Source organism: Peromyscus californicus, unplaced genomic scaffold (assembly GCF_007827085.1).
Source record: "Peromyscus californicus insignis strain IS unplaced genomic scaffold, ASM782708v3 Scaffold_2__1_contigs__length_46816999, whole genome shotgun sequence".
Classification (NCBI taxonomy): Eukaryota; Metazoa; Chordata; class Mammalia; order Rodentia; family Cricetidae; genus Peromyscus; species Peromyscus californicus.
Window position 1 is genome coordinate 14,389,653 of NW_026294540.1, and position 22,198 is coordinate 14,411,850.

The following is a 22,198-nucleotide window of genomic DNA, read 5'->3' on the forward strand; positions in this document are numbered from 1 at the left end:
GCCAGTCTTCCACTGGCTGTGGAGTGGTTTGCCCCAATTGTTTTCTCTCCATAAGCCCTCCAAGCTTGGGAGGATCTTATCAGAATGCGTGTGTGGTGCTGCCGGAGCCGTGGGTGTGCGCAGGAAGGTACACCTGTTAATCATAGTGTTTCAGCAAGTGTCCCTGAGTCTAAGGAGTGAACCTGGGCAAGTGCTCTGCCACTAAGCTACCTCAGCCACTTACTGTTGTACATTAGTTATGGTTAGAATTGCTTTTCAACCATAGAAGTTTCTAATGCGGCATGTTGGTTGGATGAGGTTTTAAGAGTCTGTCCTTTTAACAAGCTGAATGTAGGTAGGAAATGTTGGCCCCATGAGACTTAAGCTGTCATCCAGAGAGTAACATCCCCATGGAAGAGCAGCCAACCCCTTACTTGCTGAACAGTCTAGCCGGGCCATCAAATTGTCTGATTTTGCTCGTTGTGGTGGCACACGCCTTTGATCCCAGTACTCGGAGGCAGGGGCAGGCAGATCTCTGTGAATGTGAGGCCAGCCTGGTCTACTGAGCAAGTTACAGGACATCCAGGGCTATGTAAAGAGACCCTGTCTTAAAAAAATGTCTGATTTTCAGCCGGGCGGTGGTGGCGCACGCCTTTAATCCCAGCACTCGGGAGGCAGAACCAGGCGGATCTCTGTGAGTTCGAGGCCAGCCTGGGCTACCAAGTGAGTTCCAGGAAAAGGCGCAAAGCTACACAGAGAAACCCTGTCTCGAAAAACCAAAAAAAAAAAAAAAAAAAAAAAAAATGTCTGATTTTCAACTTTTCAAGAGAAAGTAAGGTGTCATGACAGCACATGGTTTCTCAGGCCAGCCAACTACATTGAAATGGCTGCTTTAGCACCATGGTCAGATAAGAATTTTTTGTGCTGGGCGGTGGTGGCATGTGCCTTAAATCCCAGCACTTGGGAGGCAGAGGCAGGCAGATCTCTGTGAGTTTGAGGCCAGCCTGGGGTACAGAGTGAGTTCCAGGAAAGGCACCAAAGCTACACAGAGAAACCCTGTCTTGGAAAAACAAAAAAGAAAAGAAAAAAAAAAGAATTTTTTTGTGTCTACTGATTTCTTTGCCACTTGGTACTACCATAGAGTTACAACAACTGAGTTAACCTGAAAGGTGTTTAGAAAGGAACTCACTGCACAGTACAGTCTAAGTAAGAACAACCTAACTGATTATTTAGAATTTAAAAATCTAGACTAACCACTGCTGCCAAGCCTGACGACCCGAGTTCAGTCCCTGGGACCCACACGGTAGAAGGAGAGAACTGACTCCCTACAAATTGTCCTCTGACCTCCACACACAGGCTGTGGCATGACAACCCCAAGCTTCTCCCCTCCAATCTCCACCAAATCAAAATAAGTGTAATAGCAGACCATCATACACACCAAATAAATGTAATAAAAATTAACTTAAAAATCTAGACTAACAGTTTTCTCCTTGGTTTTTAGGACAAAGATATTATTGAGGCAGTCAATCACATTTCAGACTGTTCGGGTAAATTTAAATTGTTAGAGCATGCTTTACGTGATGCTAAGATGGCGGAGACTTGTATTGTGAAAGAAAAGCAAGATTATAAGCAGAAATTGAAGGCACTTAGGTTTGAAGTCAGTAAACTGAAAGGTAAGGAAATAATTTAAGATAGTATTACCATGTCTTAGGAGTTTATTTCTTCATCTGGGTCCCTTAATCTTATACTTGAAAGTGGGTTTATTCCTGGCTATGGATCCTAACGTGCAATATCTGTTTCACTTATATAGAATTGTGCCACAAGTTTTGTGATACAAGATAACAGAATTGTGATTAAACTGCACCTTTCCCCCCAGAGCTGAGGACTGAACCCAGGGCCTTATCTTTGGTAAATCCCCAGCCCTGAATCATATTTTGAAGGGAATCCTGCTTCAGTTCCCTTGACTCTGTCAGCTAGCTGTTGCTGGTTGGTACATGCTGTGTAACAAACAGTGCGGTGTAAGTGCAGCAGTTGTTAAACTCGAGCAGCTGGAGTTGGTCCAGATGAGTTGGTTTAGCCTAGACCCAGCTAGGCTTCTCACAGACTAGTTCTGCTTCAAGTGTCTCTTCTCCCCACCCATGGGCTAGTCAGAGCATCTCTTCCCACAGTGAGGGCAGAAACTTGAAGAAGAACAGAAACATTGGAAGATTTTTAAGGTTTAGGCCTGGACCTGCCACGGTGCCACTCCGTTTCATAAGCACCTCATGTGGCTGAACCCAAAGTCACTCAGTGGGGAACTGCTCAGCTCTTTGGGGGAGAAACATGTAAAATCTTATCAGGGGAGGTGAGGGATCTTGCAAATACCTTTTGGATGGTTTTCTAGTTTTGTTCTAGGTACTTCTGTGACTCACTTCTTTCTGATTCTTGATGTCTTCTAGTGAAAGATAGACCAAATGCCTTGGCTGTGTGTGTGTGTGTGTGTGTGTGTGTGTGTGTTGTATTTGAATAAGAATACCCATGATAGTGTTAATTTACATTGATCTTTGAGGACCTCGAAGTAGGCCCACTCCTCTCTGGTCTTCCCCCGGGCAGCTTGACCAGTGAGTGGGTGCTGAGGTGACCGTGGGACTGAGGAGCTATTGCTCTAGCCTCAAATCCACACCATTTTATAAATGGTGACTGGGTCAGGTTAGAGGACTGACTATTTAATAAGCCTCTGAGGATCTGCTACAGAGCCACAGCTTGAGGAAGTTATTCTCACGCCTGTCCAGGGTGAAATGCTTCATAAGACAGTGGCAGGACTGGAGAGATGGCTCAGTGGTTGAGAACACTGGTTGCAGAGCACTGGTTGCTTTTCCAGAGGACCTGGGTTCAATTTCTAGTATCCACATGACGGCTTACCGCTGTCTGTCAGTCCAGTTCCAGGGGATCCAACGCCCTCACAGATATACATGCCATAAATGCAGGCAAAATAACAATGCACGTAAAATAAAAACAAATCATTAAAGACAGTGGCTTAGTCTTCCTGAACATAGTCAAGCATGAGTATAATGTGGAGAAGATTGCTGCCTACTCTCAAATTGTTTAGATTCTGAAATTTGAGCCAGGCATAGTAGTACAGGTACTAGCACTTGAGAGGTAGAGGTAGGAGGATCATCAATTCAAAGTCATCCTCCACTACATAGGGATTTCAAAGGCCAGCCTAGGCTACATATGACCCTGTCTCAGCCCCATCTCCTAAATCTGAATTTTTTTTCTTGACCAATTTAATGTAACAGTCTGAGGCTACAGAGATGGCTCAGCAGTTAAGAGCACTGACTGCTCTTCCAGAGGTCCTGAGTTCAATTCCCAGTAACCACATGGTGGCTCACAGCCATCTGTAATGAGATCTGGTGCCCTCTTCTGGCGTGCAGGGACACATGCAGGCAGAACATTATCATAATGTTAATGCATAATAAATAAATAATTAATAAATCTTAAAAAACAAACAAACAAACAATGTCTTCACCAATGGTCATAAGTTCATAAGACCCATAGCAGTAGTGGGGACAGACTGTTTGTCTTTGGTCAGCACAGCACCAAGGATACACTGTGGGTCATCAGTGTTTATTGAGTTTGTGTGTGTCAAGTAGGATGTTCACGAAGAAGTCTGTTGTGTCAATATTTATATATTATAAATATTTGATTAACCCGATATTTATTTCAAATATTTTTTAAAGTAGGGTAATGGGAAATAGAACAGAGAGCAAGGGAGAAAAACTCATTTAGTGCAAGTTGACTGAGAAAGTAAATGTGAAGATTAGCATTTGACCTATAACTGGAGTGCAGACAGAACTAGCCAGACCCCAACTGAGAACTTTCTAAGCAGAAAACAGGAAGAACAAATGCAGAAGGCCCAGCGTGGATTTTAAAGTGGGGCTGTTCCGGGCTTATTTGTTTCCTTTTTGGAAAAGGGAGCTCTGTATTTCTCTTTTACCAGTTGGGTACATAGACATTCACTTCAGTTTGATGCTTTTGATGCCGTCTATGTGCCTGGAGTTAGTGACGGATCTCACGGGTTCATGCCCAGGAGACTGTTCCCACTTAAGACACCAGTTCCAAATCCCAGGGGAGGCTCACATACTTGTGACCAGCCAACTGGCAGTAAAGCAAGGGTTCCCACAGCCACCTGAGCGGCCACCACCATTTTCTGAGCCCCAGCATTGAAGAAAGCTCAGGGAAGCACTTTGCCCCATTTCTGGCTGAAACTCTGGAGCTGCGGATGGAAGTGGCTTCCCATGCAGAGCTCCTACATCCTCTCCTAAAGCAAAACCTGAACCCCTCTACATGTATGTAGCTGGGACTCTCCATCTCAGGTCCTCTGGAATCTCTATAGAGCTCTGTCTTCCCCTTGGTTTGGAGGCAGGTGAGTAGGGCTGAAAATTCCAGCCCTTGATGGCCTAGGACTAGCTGGTGAACAGTGGGTTCTAGATGCTAACTGGGGGGGGATCTGGAAGGGTCCCTGTTTTGTTTCATTTGGCTTTGTTTTGGTTTTTGAGACAAGGTCTTGTCATATAGCATAGCCCAGGGTAGCCTCAAATTTGAAATTTGTGATCCTCCTGCCTCAGCTTCCTAAGTGCTGTCATTAGCAGAGGGGCTTCTTTTGAATGGCAAGACATACTCATCAGTCAGAAAATTCCAAGAGATTCAGAATCTGTTCACCAAGAATGGAGAACAAAACCCAGATTATGTCTTCTTTATCCCAGAGGCAGTCAAGGAACTGAGAGAAAGAAGAGGAGAGAGGTAGGGAGCAGGGAAGGCCATGTCACTGTGGGCCTCGCTGTTTGCAGTAATGAGTTGGGTTTCATCCTGAGTGCAGCAGGGAGGGCCTCATACCAAAAAATGACACAAGGAGTTTTTAGTTTTAAAGATCGCTCTGGGTCCCCTGAGTGTAGCAAGAGAGGCCAGGCCAGAGCCAGGAGAGCAGCCAGGCCAGAGATGGGGAATGGGCCAGCTGTAGACCCGGCAGCGTCCTCAGAGGCGGCCGAGCACATGGAGGTTTTGTGCAGTGTCTGGTTCCTAGGGGGCTGGTGTTTACCTAAGGATTTCTCTTCCTTCTGTGTATGAAGAGGACCTAACCGAGAAGACCACGGAAAACAACGATCAACGAGAAGAGATCATTCGCCTCAAGCAAGAGAAAAGTTGCCTGCACGACGAGCTAATTTTTACTGGTAAAAGAATTGAAGTATTTGCATAATTGCATGTTTGTACCCTCAGCCTTTGGTCACAGGCTAAGGGGTGTACACTTCCCTAAAAATAAGGTTTTGGGTGTTTCCCCCTGTCTTTTGAGGGATTGGTAAGAGAATGGGCTTGAGTTTTAACATTCCTTTAATATTTATTTATGTATTTATTTTTGGTTTTCTGAGACAGAGTTTAACTGTATAGCCCTGGCTGTCCTGGAACTCACTCTGTAGACCAGGCTGACCTCAGACTCACAGATCTGCCTGCCTCTGCCTCCTGAGCGCTGGAATTAAAGGTGTGCACCACCACCCCTGGGCGAGTTTCAACATTTTTATTCTCTGTCCAAGTAGCTGATTTTCTTCCTGTAAAGTGGAGATACACCTTGTCCAGCTTGAATGGGTCATTATGCTTCTGAAGAAAACAAACTCCTCCTCCTGGAAAGCTCGTTCTAGGGAAGGCGTGTGGCTCAGTTGGCGGGGTGCCTGCCCGACACACAAAGCCCTGGGTTCAGTCCCCGGCAGTAGCTGGGCCTGGTGGCAGAGAACTTGTAATCGCAGAACTTGGAAAGTGGAGGCAGAAGGATCAGAAGTACCATCATTTCAAAAGCATCTTACAGGTTGATGAGGGGAGGTTGTTATTTCACAAATGCTAAGTCAACAGTCAGGAGTTCAAAGGGCTGGGGTGGAACCTAGTGTGCAGAGTACTTACCTAGCACTAGACTTACCAGCACTAAAAACGCTTTAGGAATTCAGCATTGAGTTTGCAAATTGATTACCGTCAGTTACTAAGTTGGGGAAACATTCATGTGTATGTGTAACTCAAAGTAAGAAAGCTAGGCACAAGCCTTCCTCAGTGATAAGTGTCCCAAGCCTTCCCGTCACACACCACCGTCCCCAGCACTGCCCCTGCCCATCCCACCTGAGACTTCCACTGGTGAAGTCCTCCCCCTTCTCGCTGTGGACATCGACCTTGTTTATACCCCTGCCCACCAAGGGTTCCCTCATTTCAGCAGGTGTGTTAGGAAAATCATAGTTTTGGAGGGAAAAATTCAAAGAGAAAATGAAATGAACATTTTTGGCCCAGCCATTCTTCTCCTCAATCCCCTCCTTTTAAGAGGAGAATTCCTGCAGTTAGAGGGAAAACACAGCATTACCTAATTTTCAAATACAATGGAGTCCTTCATTTTAATCGGGCTCTTAAGGATTAGGGTGGGACAGTGCCGGTTTCACCACTAGAGGTCACTGTGTTCATTAGTGCTAGGATTTCTGTCTTAGTTGTGCCTTGTGTGTAACTAAAGATACACTTGATGGTTGAAATCAGACACTCTGGGTCAGCCTGTATGATTCCACTAAAGCCGAGACAGTCACAGGCCACAGAGAATTAGAACTAAGCAGATGCTACGAAGATTCTGCTTGATTTCCTCTGGTATGTTCTGAGGTGTAATGTCAAAGGTAAATGTCATGCACGTCTTCAACTACCTGCATATCATATTAAGATACATACATATGTACATATAACACTGCATGGGAAGGTCAGAGGATGATGTCTAGTTTACAGGCTGTTTTACACCACCAGCCCCAATTTGGTCTTGAACTGAGTCTTATCGGTGTGCATCATTGTACCCAGCCCACCCTTGATTCATAAATATAAAAACCTCCTTGATTCGTAAAATGTATGAGACTTGTTAAATAAAACTATAATCCATTTTGGGAAATAACTTTTAAAAACATTTCTTTAACCAATTAACTTTCTACTGAAGACAATTATGCATCATTGTTTAAAAAACAGTTTTTGTATGTTTTAATTATAAAAGTAAATTGAGGGGACTAGCGATGTAGAGTTGGTGGAATGCTTGTCTATTATACCTTGGGTTTATTCCCCAGCATTACAAAAACCGAAGTGTAGCAGGGTGTAGTGGCATGTATCTTCAATCCCAGCAGGCAAAGGCAGAGGCAGGTGGATCGTTGTGAGTTCGGGGCCAGCCTGGTCTACATAGGAAAGCCAAAGCTACATGAGAACCTGTCTCTAAACATACAAAAACAATGAAAAAAACCAAGGTAGGTGTGTGTATGTGTGTATTATAGGTATACACCTGTAATCCCAGCACTCAGAGAAGGATCAAGAGTGCAAGGGCGGCCTCAGTTTATATATAATCAGTTTGAGGGCGGCCTGGATTATGTGAGACCTGTATTTAAAAACAAAGTGAGGGCTGGGGATGTAGCTCAGTGGTAAAGCCCTTGTCTAGCATGCCCAAGGCTCTGGGTACACATAAAGTAAGTACAGAATTAAATACATGAATAAGATTTGAGGGTATGCATGCATGTAGCTCAGTGGTTGAGTGCCTCCTGCCTAGCATACACTGAACCCTGGGTTCAGTACTCAGTGAAACAAAGGGGAGTGGGTAACAATTTGAAAGGCTTCCTGTGGTAACATGCTGTCAGTTCTGTGGAAGTACTGTGGCAGAAACTTGACACATTGTATTCAATGTTGGAAGACGGTCTCAAGTTTTACTTTCAGGTTGAGAACTTTGTTTCCTCTTATTGAAGGTGAAGCTCTTCGCATAGGCTTAGAGACACGTTTCATCTCTTTGTACCCGCTGGTTGGTCATGAGCAGCTTGCAAAGAGGAAGATCTTAGTGTGTCTTGCATGCTATGAATGAAGGCTTGTCCCATTGAAGTTCTACCTCAGGCTACATAGTCAGTACAAGGCAGGGCCTCAACTAGACTGGGACCCCAGAGCGCCCTCCTCCGTGCTGTGTTGTGCTCAATCAAGCAGAGCTGTTAGCACAACCTCCCCTCTTTGGTTTCTGTAACCGACCTATAGAAACGGACAGACCCATTGCACCCCCTCCCTCAGCCTAGCAGCTTTGCAGACCTCTGTCTGGATCAAGGAAGCATGGCTGTTTATGTGAGAGCTGCTTCCTGTGCAGCAGGAGGCTGTTCTAAAATCAGCGTTAAGCTGGGTGTGGCAACACAGGCCTGTAATCGTGGCCCTTGAGAGGTAGAGGCAGAAGGATCAGGGCTCAGGGCCTACCTTGGCTACTTAAGGTGGTAAAGGTCAGCCTGAATTACACAAGACCCTGTATCAAAAACACACAGTGGAGCTGGGAGGTAGCTCAATGGTGAAGAGTACTTACCCTGTAATCCTGAGGACCAGATGGAGCCCAGCGCCCAGGGCCAAGCCAGGCATCCTGAAATTACCCAGCTCTGAGGGGAACAGAGACATGGGGATCCTTGAGGTTTGCTGCCTTCTAGCCCAGATTTAACCAGATTCAGGGAAAGACTTTGCCTCACAGAAGTAGGTAGAGACTAGCTAGGCTCTTGAGATGGCTCATCCAGGAAAAGCGTTTGCTGCCAAGCCCGAGCCTCTGAGTTCAATACTTGAGACCTACACGGTGGAAGGAGGGAGCAGATTCTTACTCTCTGACCTCCACATGTATAACTGTGTGTGGTTCAGTGGGTAAAAATGTCTGCTGCTAAGGCTGGTAAACTGAGTTTAATCTCCAGGACCCACACTGTAGAAGAGAACTAAGTCCCAAATCCATGACCTCCAGAAGTGTGCATAGCACGTGTGCACTTGCAGTTACTTTAAAAACAAATACAATAAATTATTTGCTCCTTATAAAAATATAGGTGGACAGCAGGAAAGAGCCCCCAGTTGGTTATCAACACCAAGTGGTCAGCCTTGAAATCACATGTGGCTAAGTAACGTTATATGGACTGTGTGTGTGTGTATGTGTGTATGTGTGTGTGTGTATAAAAAACCCACAAAGAAGCCAGGCGGTGGTGGCGCACGCCTTTAATCCCAGCACTAGGAGGCAGAGGCAGGTGGATCTCTGTGAGTTCGAGGCCAGCCTGGTCTACAGCGCGAGATCCAGGAAAGGCGCAAAGCTACACAGAGAAACCCTGTCTCGAAAAACCAAAAAAAAAAAAAAACAAAAAAAAAACCCACAAAGAAAAAGAGGCCATGAATTTGAAAGAGCAAGGCTACGTGAATGGGATTGGAGGCGGGAAAGGGAAAGGGGGAAATGATGTGATTTTATTTCACTTTTAAAAGAATTATCATTAAAAAAAAAAAACAGGTGGAAAGTGATACCTCCTTTGGTCTCCAAGCATCTCACACACACTCATAGACATGCACACTGATAGACAAGTAGAAGTAAATCCTAATCACAAAATAATACTAAGATCAGAAATTAATGTTAAATTAAAATGTGTCTGTTTGCTTGCTTATTGTGTTTTTTTGTTTGTTTGTTTGAGCCAAAGTCTTATGTGGCCCAGGGAAGCTTTGAATTCTTGATTCTCCTGCCTCTACTTCCCATGTGTTGGGAGTATAGATATACACTAGCATACCAGCTTCTAAAGTTTGTTTATTTATTTGATATTTTTTAATGTGTATGAGTGTTTGCCTGCTTGTATACCTGTGTACCATACACATGCCTGGTGCCCAAGGAGACCAGAAAGGACATCAGATTTCCTGGAACTGGAGTTACAGATTATTATGATCTGTTGTGTGGGTGTTGGGAACTGAACCAGATCCTATGTAAGTACAGGTAGTGCTCTCAACTGCTGGGCCATCTCTTCAGCCTCCAAAAATTTATTTTTAATTGAGTCGTGATTCATCATATTGCCTGGAAATATAGCTCAGTATTAAAGCACTTTCTTAGCATGCTCCAGACCTAGATTTGATCTCTAACACCACTGATAATTGTAATAATAATACCATACACTTATGAAGAACAATGCATTAATTTAAAATACACATATACAAGGTTTGATACTATGGTATTTTAAATGAAAATATGCCCTGTAGATTCATATGTTTGAATACTTGGTGCCCAGTTGGTGGAACTGTTTAGGAAGGATTAGATTATATGGTCTTGTTGTAGGAGATGTGTCAGTAGTGGTGGGCTTTGAGTTTTTCAAAAGCCCATGTCATTCATAGTGAGCTTTCTCTGCCTCTTCTTTTTTTAAAAGATTTTATTTTTTATTTTAAATTGTGTGTGTGTGTGTGTGTGCATGCATGTGATTGCAGTGTTCTGGAGGCCAGATGAGGACAACCATGGGATTGGTGTTACAGGCGGGTGTGAGCTGCTTGAGATGGGTGCTGGGAGCTGAACTGTGGTTCTCTGGAAGAGCAGTAAGCACCCCTAACCACTGACCCACCTCTCCAGCCCTTTCTCTACCTCTTACTTGTGGATAAGGATGTAAGTTCTCTGCTGCTGACATGCTTCCCACCATGACAGTCATGGACTCTAACCCTCTGGAGTTGGAAGCCCCCAGTAAACTCTTTGATAAGTTGGTGTGTCTCTTCACAGCAATAGAAAGTAACTAAGTAACTAACTAAAGTAACTAAGACAAATACCAACTAAGAATAATTTCATTTCCATCTCTTGGTATTGATTTTTTTTTTTTTTTTTTTTTTTTTTTTGGTTTTTTCAAGACAGGGTTTCTTTGTGTAGCTTTGCGCCTTTCTTGGAACTCGCTTTGGAGACCAGGCTGGCCTCGAACTCACAGAGATCCGCCTGCCTCTGCCTTCCCAGTGCTGGGATTAAAGGCGTGCACCACCACCGCCCGGCTTGATTTTTTTTTTTTTTAAGTGAAGCATTATTTCTGATGTGGCTGTGTGAATCAAATCAATCCTTTTTTTTTTTTTTTCCTCAGAGACAGGTTTTCTCTGTGTAATAGCTCTGGCTGTCCTGGAACTCACTCTGTAGACCAGGCTGGCCTCAAACTCACAGAGATCCACCTGCCTCTGCCTCCTGAGTGCTGGGATTAAAGGAGTGAGCCACCACTGTGCAGCTCAAACCAGTTCTTATGTACACTGTTAATGTATGTTTGGGGATAGTACCTTTTTCTTTCTATATTCTCTTTTGTGTAATGCTGATGCTAGGGATCTAACCTAAGGCCTTCCATGTGCTAACTAAGCACTCTACCATTAAGCCTTATCCCCATCTCCTAAAAATCACTTCTTTATATGTTTTTGTAATGTTTTAAATAGGGTCCTTCTGTGTTGCCAAGACTATTCTCTAACTCTTGGCCTCAAATGAGTTTCATGTGTCAGACTTTGGAGTAGCTGGGAACACAGGTGTACATCATTAAGCCCAGCTTGTTAAAAATAAATTCCTAGGACTGGAGAGATGGCTCAGCAGTTAAGAGCAATGACTGCTCTTCCAGAGGATCTAGGTTCAATTCCCAGTAACCACATGGCAACTGACAGCTCACAATTGTTTGTAACTTCAGTTCCAAGGGACCTGGTGCCCTCTTCTGCTCCAAAAGCATGTATGTGATGTACATACATATATGCAGACACTCACATGCAAACAATTTAAAAAATCAAATCTTTAAAGTTAAAAGCAATTCCTTAACCAGACCTGGTAGGATACCATAATCCCAACAGTGTAGAGGCTCCAGGAAGATCATAAGTTCAAGGCCAGCCTGGATTGATAGAGGGATCCTGTCTCCGTGAGTAAAGATAATGACCACTTCTCAATACCTGCTCTCAAGCTTTGGTTTTTATTGTTTGTTTTTTTGTTTTTTGTTTTGAGTCAGAGTCTCATGTAACCCAGGCTAGCCTTGAATTTCCGAGTTTCTCACCTCCAACTCCCAGGTGATGCAATTACAGGTATGTGCTCCTGTGCCTCACTTGCTTTCGGGCTTTTTTTTTTTTTTTTTTTTTTGCATATTTTCTTATAAGCACATACATATACTTTAAATCCTTTTTTGACTTAACATCATTAATTACTTTGTGCATTTTCCTGTTTCATGAATGATTTAATTAGAATCACACATGAAAGCTCTTCTCAGTCAGTCATTCTACAGTTTGTAAGAACCACAACAAAAATGTTAATTGTTAAATCTTAAGAACCTGAGAGATGTGTGTTGATATTACTGATGAGAAATATCCAATCATTTTTGTCCTTATACAGCCGAGAGAGAAAAGAGGAAGGATGAGTTACTTGATATTGCCAAGTCAAAGCAAGATCGTACAAATTCAGAGCTACACAATCTGAGACAGGTATGTTCCATCTGTCCACTGTGACCATAGGTAGGAAACGTTGGGGAATTAGGAAGCTGTCTGCCTGTTGATTATGTGTGTATGTGGGGGGGGGAGGGGCTGTGTGTTTGTTTGTTTGTTTGGGGTTTTTTTGTTTTGTTTTGTTTTTTAATGAGACAAGGCCATCCTGGAACTTGCTCTGTAAACCAGGCTGGCCTTGAACTTAGAGATTGACTTGTCTCTGCCTCCCAAGTGCTGGGATTAAAGGCATACGCCGCCATCACCCAGCACCTGTTGATTTTGTTAATGGTGCCTCCTGGCTGTTCACTATATCAGGCATACGACATAGTTAGTGTAGCAGATAGTGTCTTGGCTGTGGGAATTAAGAGTTTAGGATGTATGGAAATATCCTTCTGCTACCATAGGAGACAGCAAAGCAAACCATCCGGTCTGTTTTAGGATTTCAAAGTGCCAAACTGTTGATTCAGTTTGGATTTGTTCTTATTGTATTGATTTGTTGACATCTCTGGCAGATTTACGTAAAACAACAGAGTGACCTGCAGTTTCTTAATTTCAATGTAGAAAATTCTCAGGAATTAATACAGATATATGACTCAAAGATGGAGGAATCAAAGGCCCTGGGATGCAGGTAATCTTAGCTGATGGTATTGATGTTGATTTTCACTTCCTCTGTGCTTTCTGTAAGCCAGTACCCGCCACTTTTTCTTGTACACTAGGAAATAAATCTGTGTACAATAATAATTACTATAATCCTAGTGCTATAGAGGACCTGATGTAAGAATTTATGTGTAATCTGTAGGTGTCAGCTAGTCATCTAACGAAAATAAAATCATAGGCCAGGTCTGTGTGTCTGTGAGTAAAAGGCTCTGAGCCCGAGTAGACACTGCAGATGGCCAGGCCTTCATTAGTGCAGCCCGGCCATTGCTTAGGTGATGGACTTACCGTCGAATAAGATCTGTGGGACTTGGTACCGGCCTCAAAGAATAATGCAAAGAATAGCATCAGTGACTGCAGCAGGGCTCAGCTTTTCCTGTTTGCCAGTTAGTAGGAGGCATCCTTCCCTGGATTGTGACAAGAACTGTGGGGATGAGGGGCCTGGAGAGATGGCTCAGTGGTTAAGAGCACTGGCTGCTCTTCCAGAGGTCCTGAGTTCAATTCCCAGCAACCACATGGTGGCTCGCAACCATCTGTAATGGGATCTGGTGTCCTCTTCTGGCCTGCAGGCAGAACACTGTATAATAATAAATAAATCTTAGAAAAAAAAAAAAAGAATTGTGGGGATGAGTGTAAATCCAAACCACTTGAAGAGTGGCTTGATAACGCAGACAAACTACTACAGTGGAGTCCATTTCCTTTCTTTTTTGTTTTTGAGATATGTTCTCACTAAGTCGTCACCCTGGCTGGTCTTACACTGATGGCAGTCTTCCTCTTTACTGGGATTACAGACCTGTGCCAGCATGTCTGACTAAAGCCGCTGTGCTTTTCAGGAAGAGGGATTGAGGCATCCCGTCTGCAGGGGACTACGAAGTCTGAACTAGATTGTCAGTGCCTGGTGACTCCAGCTCCTCTCCCGGGGAGAACTGGAGTCGGTAGCTGCAGGGCCAGGGCGTGAGAGCTGTAACTGCAGCTGGCAGCAGCAGGATTCACTGTGCTGCGCTGTACTTCTCTCCTCGTACCTTCTGCAGGAATTGCCACTCTGTTGCTCTGTGTCCCATCTACGGCTGCCACCAGCAGACCAGGCCCACGCAGTGTTCTCTTTCAAGCAGAAGCCTTTGACATATGTCTTTTCACTCTTTGAACTTCATTGCCACTGGGAGGCACTGGATGAGTTGAAGTTGCTTCTTAGAAGTAGTTCATGCCATGGCTGGCAGGATGGCTCCAGAGGTAATGGTACTTACCACCAAGCCTGAAGACCTGAGTTCCATCCCCAGCCCCATGTGGTGCAAGGAGAGAAGCAACTGCCATAAGTTGTCCTCTGACCTCCATTTTCTCTCTCTCTCTGTCATACACACACACACACACACACACACACACACAGAGTCAACCAACCAACCAACCAACCAACCAACCAACCAATAAATGTATAAAGTTAAAAAAAAAAAAAAAAGGAAGGAAGGAAGTGGCTCAGGCCATCATGGAAAGAAAGAGCTGTGCTTTCTAAGGGATCAGAATTGGTGAATACAAGCCCAGCATGGTGTGCATGCCTGTATTCCTAGTATTCAGGAAGATCACAGTTTCTAGGCCAGCCTGGGTTACAAGTGAGAACCTGTCTCAAATCAAACATAAAATCCCTGATAGGAAAAACCTTAGAGGGAAGCATGGCAAAGGTCTTGTTACATTTCTCTAGTAGTTTTGATTTTGTTGCTATTGTTTTGATGGTAAACACAATGAGTGAGGGATAGAAAGGGGAGGGGAATGTAGGCTTTTTGTTCAGAAAGGCTTCCTGTAGGAGGTGGGGCTGAAACTGGGCTCTGAAAGTCAGACTAATGGGTTTTATTGGGATTTAGGACTACTAATGAGGCTTGGGGGAGGTAATACTAGTAGATGATAGTATCAAATTTATCTTATAACTCCTATTTTTTTGTAATGCCACTGTAGCAGAGACATGTGTTTATCAGACCTTGACAATAACTACCCAAAAATCGATATTAAGAGAGAGAGAAATCAGAAGTCATTGGTTAAGGATCAAAAGTTTGAGGTCACGTTGGCTCAGCACAATAGGTCAGACAAGAGCTCTTGTGACGCGTGCAGAGAGAAGAAGCTACAGGTTAAGACTGCCTTTGGGGAAGGAAGTGTAATTGCTCTCTCGTCTCTGTTTACCAAAGACTTACTGGAGAAACAAAAGTCTTGGTCTCTGGGTGGAAAAATCCAGACTGAACCGGAAAACAAAGTTACACTATGCAAGATTCATGCAAAATCTCCAAGAAGCAATGGACCAGAGCTTCAGATGGAGGAGAAGCAGCTCTCAGAAACATCCATCTCGCTGCCTGAAGAGAAGCAATGGCATGACATCAATGTTTACCTGGGCCTTTCTAACTGCTCTGTTGTAAAACAGCCGGAAAAGCTTGATGGGGACTGCCGTGACCCTGCAGATATGTCTGAAATCTCATGCTGCACCCAAAATGAAGTCTGTATGGGTGACAGTGACCTGTGTGATTCCAAGTGCTGCCACCCGAGTAACATCATCGTCGAAGCCCCAGGACACATGACTGACGTAGAGTGGATGAACATTTTCAAGCCTTCCAAAATGCAAAGGATTGTTCGCCACAAAACTTTGTGCACTTGTTCAGGAGGTGTCAGTGGAATGAAATATAATTCCTCAGCAAGGTTAGTGATGTTCACATCTGTAAAGACAGGTGCATAAGCGACAACAGGCCCAGATAGGGCTGCAGTAGACATTTATGCCTATGGCCAGCGAGAAAGCACCGTTTGCAGACTGCAGTCGCACTTAAGACAGACCTTTTTGCTCTTTTCCTCTTGGCATAGACACTTGAGTCTTTGTGCAAGAAGACTTTATAGACTCCCATAAAGAGAGTTTGCACTGAGGGCGGCTTCTGAGGCAGAGGTTTTACTTAAAAATAAAACCAGTTATGAGTTGGGCAAAGCTGTTTTGTTAGAAAACAAACAAGTAGGTCACTGTGCGGAGTGGAATGCTGTTCTGGAGCATTCCTCACCCTAGGATCCTTTCCATTTGATAGGCTGACCCTTTGAGGCCCAGACTGCAGTACAGACCCCAAGTCACCGTTTCTGTTTGTTCTTATCTAGGATCACTCCACGTCACATACCCACGATGCCTCACCTCTGTGTCCAGCTCATACCTGTTTTCAGTTCCCAGGCACCTCTGTGTCTAGCTCCTATCTGTTTTAAACTTTTCATTTCCTAGGCTTTCTTATTTTTTAAATAAGTGAAAGACAGAACATTGGTGTTTAACAAGCTGATAAAAGCAACTGGCTTCTTTTTTCATAAGATAATTAGTATATGCTAAATTATTCAAGCTTGTCTTATTGTTAGAGTTGCTGAATCTTGTGGCTGAGTGGCACTGTAATAATGCCTGCTATTTTTAAGTAAAGCATAGCTCTTCAGAGCACAGAAAGGATGAAGTTTCTATATTGAGAGCCTTATTTTAATCATTGCATTGACTTTCACAGGACTTTAGGATTAAAATTTCTAGTACTTACATTATGTAGGGTATTCTTTGGGCCTTTTAAAGAAGCTTGAGTCATTAAAAACCATAGAGATATTCTGCCAAGTGCAAAATTAAAAATCGTTTGCTATACTAGATGTCATTAAGTCATTTGGTTTTTAAAGATCTTTGGAATGCTGCAAGTATCAGGCAGGCATAGCTGTCTGTTTATCCCTAGTAAGCAAGATCTTGTGTGTGTGTGTGTGTGTGTGTGTGTGTGTGTGTGTGTGTGTGTGTGTGTGTGTGTGTGTTGCTGGGAATTGAAATGGGGGCTTTGTTCATGCTGGGCAGGGGCTCTGCCACTAAGCTACAGCCTTGAGAACTATCCCCCAGAAAACATTCTCTCTTTATAAGGGGAAAGCCTGCATTGGGTAGTTTTGAGAGCAGTGTGAGTGTGTGTGTGTTAAATTGAATGTACAGATAAATTCAAATTTACATTCAGGGTTTTCCTTCAAGGCCCCTTTGACCTCACTAACTTCAGTAATTTAATGTCAGCTTGTTCTGCCAGCTGAGCCACATGCTCGGGACCAATGCGTGATTAAGTAGGAGATAGTGGTGTTTTCCTGTTTCCCTCAGATTACAAGAACCTGCGTATCCACTTGATTAGGCGAATGTTCACGTTTGTGCCTCTTTCCACTTAACAAGTGAGGTCTCTTGGTGAGGGGAAGCACAGGCGCTTGCTCTTCTGTGTTTCCTCAGCTCTGGTACCTGCAGGGACACCTGCCCAGTGCCACTCCACTTTCACAAAGTCCTGGGCATGTGTCATTTCACAAGCCAGAAGCCTAACTTTTCATGGTTTATTCTTACACTGTTAGTAGTGCTTACCCCTGCCGTCTGGGGGATCTTGTCCCGAGCACCTTCTTTATTTTTTCACTAAAACTCTGTTTGTTTTGTTTCAGAGTTTGAACCCAGGGCTGAGAATGTTAAGCTAGTGAGCTTGCACCCCTAGCCTTCATACTTAAAAAAAACAAAAACAAAAAAAACAAAACTACATTTATTTATTAGTGTGTGGAGTTCAGAAGTCAACTATGGAGTTGGTTCTCTCCCACCATGTGGGTTCTAGAGATGGAATTCAGCCCCCAGACTTAGTGACAGGCAGCTCTACCCACTGAGCTGTCTTGGTCCTTCTGTGCTTCTAAAGCTTCATTTATTGGTTTTTTTGAAACACGGTTTCATTGTATAGCTCTGGCTGCCTTTGAACTCACAGAGCTCCATTTGCCTCTGCCTCCTGAGTTCTAGGATCAAAGGCATGCTCTACCATGCTGGACTTTTCTTTGTTTCTTTGTTTGTTTGTTGTTTTGTTTTTTAAAAGGCTTTTTGAGACAACGTTTCTCTGTGTAGCCCTGGCTGTCCTGGAACTTGCTCTGTAGACCAGGCTGGCCTGGAACATAAAGATCCACCTGCCTCTGTCTTCCGAGTGCTGGGATTAAAGGTGTGTACACTGCTGGGCTAAAGGTTTAAAAATACATTTTTTAAATAATTTTATCTTATGTATATGGGTGTTTTCCAGAAGAGGACATTGGATTCCTTGGTACTAGAGTTACAGCCAATTGTGAACTGCTATGTGGGTTCTGTGAACTGAGCCCAGGTACTCTTCAGAAGCAGTAAGCAGCAGTGTGTGTGTGTGTGTGTGTGTGTGTGTGTGTGTGTGTGTGTGTGTGTGTGTGCGCGTGTGCGTGTGCGCAGTTGTTTGTAGAGGCCGGAAGAAGGTGTCAGATCTCTGGAAGCTGGAGTTGCAGATGGTTGTGAATGACCATGTGGGTGCTGGGAATAAACTTGGGTCCTCTGTAAGAACAGCACACGTTGTTAACTGGTGAGCCATTTCTCTACCCCATACCTCTGTACTTTTTGAAAGAGGAAAATTCCTTGTTCTTGTAGTTACCCTGAACTACAGATTTTAATTTTTACTTGCAAAAGTATGCATTAATGTATAATATGCTACTCAGATCAAATTATTCCATTCAACCTTAACTTCATTTCAAAAAACATGTTTAAGCTAGAGGTGGTAATGTATGCTTGTTAGCCAAGTTTGAGGCCATCCTGGGTTATATAGCAAGACCCTGTCACAATCTTTTTTTTTTTTTTTTTTTTTTTTTCTGTGTAGTTTTGGTGCCTGTCATGGATCTCACTCTGTAGATCAGGCTGGCCTCGAACTCACAGAGATCTGGCTGGCTCTGCCTCCCAAGTGCTGGGATTAAAGGCGTGCACCACCACCGCCCGGCTACATTCTTCTTTGTTTTCCCTCTCTCTTTTTACTTTTCAGACGGCATTTCACTCTGTCCCCTAGGCTAGCATGGAACTTACTGTGTAGCTCAGATTGGCCTAGACGTGTGGTGGGTTAATCTTCCCACTTTGGCTTCCTTACCAAGTGCTGGGATTATAAATCTGAGCAACACGCCGGCCCTTTTTGGTCCTCTTAGCGTACTTTGAAGTGTATGAGTGACAGGTGTGTGACACTGTTTCTTTTTGGTCTCGTTTGCAGTGAGCTTATAACCATCCAGCCTCCGCAGTGTTTGGGGTCCTCCAAGTCTGCTGAAAGAGAAGATGAGTCAGGGGCCTCTCCAGACAAAAGAACCTCATCCAAGAGTGTGTTCATCAGCAAAGATGCCGCATTGTCCAATGAAAAGGTTTATGTTTTACATGAAAGTTCCCAGTTTAGTCAAGCAGAGTTTCTCCTTGGCATGCTTTTATTCTTCTGTAGCATTGTTGCTTAATTTTGGCCATTTCTAGGTTTTCCCGTCACGGGCTTGTGTGACTGAGCCTTCTTCCACACTGGAGAGATGGTTCAGTAGTTAGTGTTTGCTGCTGTTGGACAAGACCCAGGTTTGGTGGCTCACAACCATCTACAAATCCATTTTCAGGAGTCCTCTTCTGAACTTCTTGGGTATCATTCACACATGTGCTCATGCATACAGCCAAAACACTCATACACATAAAATAAAATGCATCTGAGTGTATTTTGGGGGTTTTTCTTTTGGGGGCAGTTAGTTTTGGAGACAGGGTCTCTCTACATAGACCTAGCCATTATGGAACTAGTATCCTGGAACACTCTAGACCAGGCTGACCTCAAACTCAGATCCTCCTGCCGAGTGCTGGGACTAAAGGCGTGCGCCACAGTATCTGGCACTAAATTTATTTGAAGTCATAGGCCTCTAAGGTTACTTGAAAATGTTTATTTTTTCACAATTTTGCACGCGCGCGCGCGCGCGCACACACACACACACACACACACACACACACACACACACACCCTTTGATCTTGTACTTTTCCCCATTGTCTTCTCACCCCTTTTTAGGTTCTTTTCTTTTCTTTCTGTGTTTTTTGTTTTGTTTTGTTTTTTGTTTTTTAAATCAGTGTTTCACGGAATAGCGCTGGCTGTCCTGGAACTTATTCTGTAGACCAGGCTAATAGGTGTTTTTCCACCAACGCAGTAAGCCAGATCTAGCAGAATTGAAGAAGTATAGCAACAGGTATATTGAGCAAAGCAATCCAGGACAGGTTCACTGGTCTCCAAGAACAGGCCAGAGAAGTCTGGAACCCGAACTAAGGCAGGGGATTTTATAGACTGTGGGCGAGGAGTGATGATCCACAAGCTGGGTTTGTGCCCAAGCATGGTCAAAAGCTGAGCATTGGGGGTGTGGAGTGGGAATGACTTGGGCGGCTGGAGGCATCAGGGGAGGAAGTGGCTATAGTCGCCAAGAGTGCAGAACTGGGCTTCTTGGCACCTTTCCTTTGTTCAGAGACTCTCTGAGCAGGCAGGGTTTGGAGAGAGAGAGAGAGAGAGAGAGAGAGAGAGAGAGAGAGAGAGAGAGAGGAATGGCGCTTTCCAGACCATGTAGGTGAGCCGGAGGCTGGCCTTGAACCCAGAGATCTACCTGCCTTTGCCTGCCTCCCCGAGTGCTGGGATTAAAGGTGTGTGCCACCACCATCCAGTTTACTTTTCTTTTCTTAAATTTTCATTTATTAATATTGTCTGTATGTGTGTGATGTGCATGTGTGAGTGCAGGTATGTGCGCATTCATGGGAAAGTCTGAGGCTAGCTTTCTAGTATTGGTTCTGTCTCTCTACTGTGGGTTCCAGAGATTGAACTCAGCCATTTTGCCAGTCCTCAAGGTTCTTTTTAAAAAGTATTTTTTCCTTTCAGAAACTGCTGTATTGATTTTTTTATTCAACTTGAAACCAACAGCAATACAAAAAGAATTGGCAGCAAATTCCACTCAGCTGCCTGTCCTTAGCCGCCCATCCCTCCACACACCCCTGGTGACAGCAGTCTCCATAGAGTCAAAGGTGACATACTGGTGACCTTAAAGACATGGCTGCAGAAATGACAGTGTACAGCATTGCATTTTACTACAGAAGGAACCCTCCCACCTTTGTGAGTCCCCGGAAAGCTGGGTCTGGATGAAATCTCCATTCTGCCCATGATCATGGGCAGAGCAGGTCTGGTGATAAAGCAGAGGGCGTAGCTTTCCTTCCACTCTCCTGCGAGTGTGTGTGTGTGTGTGGTTTCTCCTTCAGCATCTTACTGATGGTAAGGATTCAGGAACTACAGCAGGGATGAGCACTTTCTCTAAGTAAAGGATGTTTTATAAATTCTTCCCCTCCTTTTCTGTTTTTTTTTTTAAATGTGTTTTTGGGGTTTTTGTTTGCTTGCTTGCTTTTATTTTGAGACAAGGTCTCATGTAGCCCAGGCTGGCCTGGGACCAGCTGTGTAGCTAAGGACAACCTTGAACGTACTTGTGCCCAAGTGCTGGTGTTATAGGTGTACACCACATCCTCTTCCTTCTCTTTTTCTTTTTTCTTTAACAGGGTCCCCTCTTCGGTGCTTGAATTATAGGTATGAGCCACCACACCTACATTTTCCTCCTTTCTCAAAAGAAAAGTAAACAAACAAAAACTAGCTCGGCTTTGATTACACACATTTAATCCCAGCACTGGAAAGACAGAAGCAGGCAGATCCCTGAGTTTGAGGTCGGCCTGGTCTACACAGTGAGTTCCAGGGCAGCCAGGGCACACAGAGAGACTGTCTCAAAAAAGAGGGGGATGTTACTGTCTGATTTTAAATAATAAGTGAGCGCAATAAGCTTAGATACAACAAATAGTTTTTCAGATCTTTTATTTCCTTTTTTTTTTCTTTTTCTTTTTTGTTTTTCTTGAGACAGGGTTTCTCTGTGTAGCTTTGCGCCTTTCCTGGGACTCACTTGGTAGCCCAGGCTGGCCTGGAACTCAAAGAGATCCACCTGCCTCTGCCTCCCGAGTGCTGGGATTAAAGGCGTGCGCCACCACCGCCTGGGCTCTTTTTTTTTTTTTTTTTTTTAATGCACAAATCCCATAGGAAGGAAGGCAGACAACACCGAGGTTGTGGTACACACCTGTAACCTGACACTGCAGTCAGAGGCAGATGATTGTGAGTCTGAGCTGACCTGAGCTACATAGTGAGTTCTAGGCCAGCCTGGGCTACAGAGTGAAATGCCAGTCTCAAGAAACCAAAAAAAAAAAAGCTGGTGAGATGGCCACCTCCTTCTGCATTATTTATTTGGCTGTAGGGTGGTTGGGTTTGGGTAAAGGCAATCGCAGCCAAGCCTGGTGATCGAATCAGACACCCAAATCCACTGGGCAGAAGTAGAAAACTGACTTTGCAAAGTTTTCCTCCAACTTCATGTCGTGGAACATATCTTCCACACACAAAATAAATCAGTGTTTTGTTTTTAAATTAAAGACCATCTAGATGGCTCAGAGAGAGGGTAGGTGCTTGCCACCAAGCCTGACAACTGAGTTTGGTTCCTAGAACTTACACT

The 22,198-nt window shown here is 44.0% G+C and overlaps 1 protein-coding gene across 7 annotated transcripts in view; it reads left to right on the plus strand.

Annotated features, from left to right (window-relative positions):
- Positions 1-22,198, plus strand: part of Ccdc62 (coiled-coil domain containing 62) — a 45,346-nt gene that overhangs the window by 11,750 nt on the left and 11,398 nt on the right. For 5 of the 7 annotated variants that reach the window (XM_052755411.1, XM_052755412.1, XM_052755414.1 and 2 more), the window contains 6 exons: positions 1,481-1,652; positions 5,088-5,189; positions 12,128-12,216; positions 12,729-12,844; positions 14,815-15,543; positions 18,882-19,026. In XM_052755411.1, the coding sequence (XP_052611371.1) occupies positions 1,481-1,652; positions 5,088-5,189; positions 12,128-12,216; positions 12,729-12,844; positions 14,815-15,543; positions 18,882-19,026 (1,353 nt within the window). Of the gene's footprint in view, positions 1-1,480; positions 1,653-5,087; positions 5,190-12,127; positions 12,217-12,728; positions 12,845-13,901; positions 14,101-14,814; positions 15,544-18,881; positions 19,027-22,198 lie in introns of all 7 variants that reach the window. The other 2 variants (XM_052755415.1, XM_052755417.1) reach the window with 2 other exon arrangements.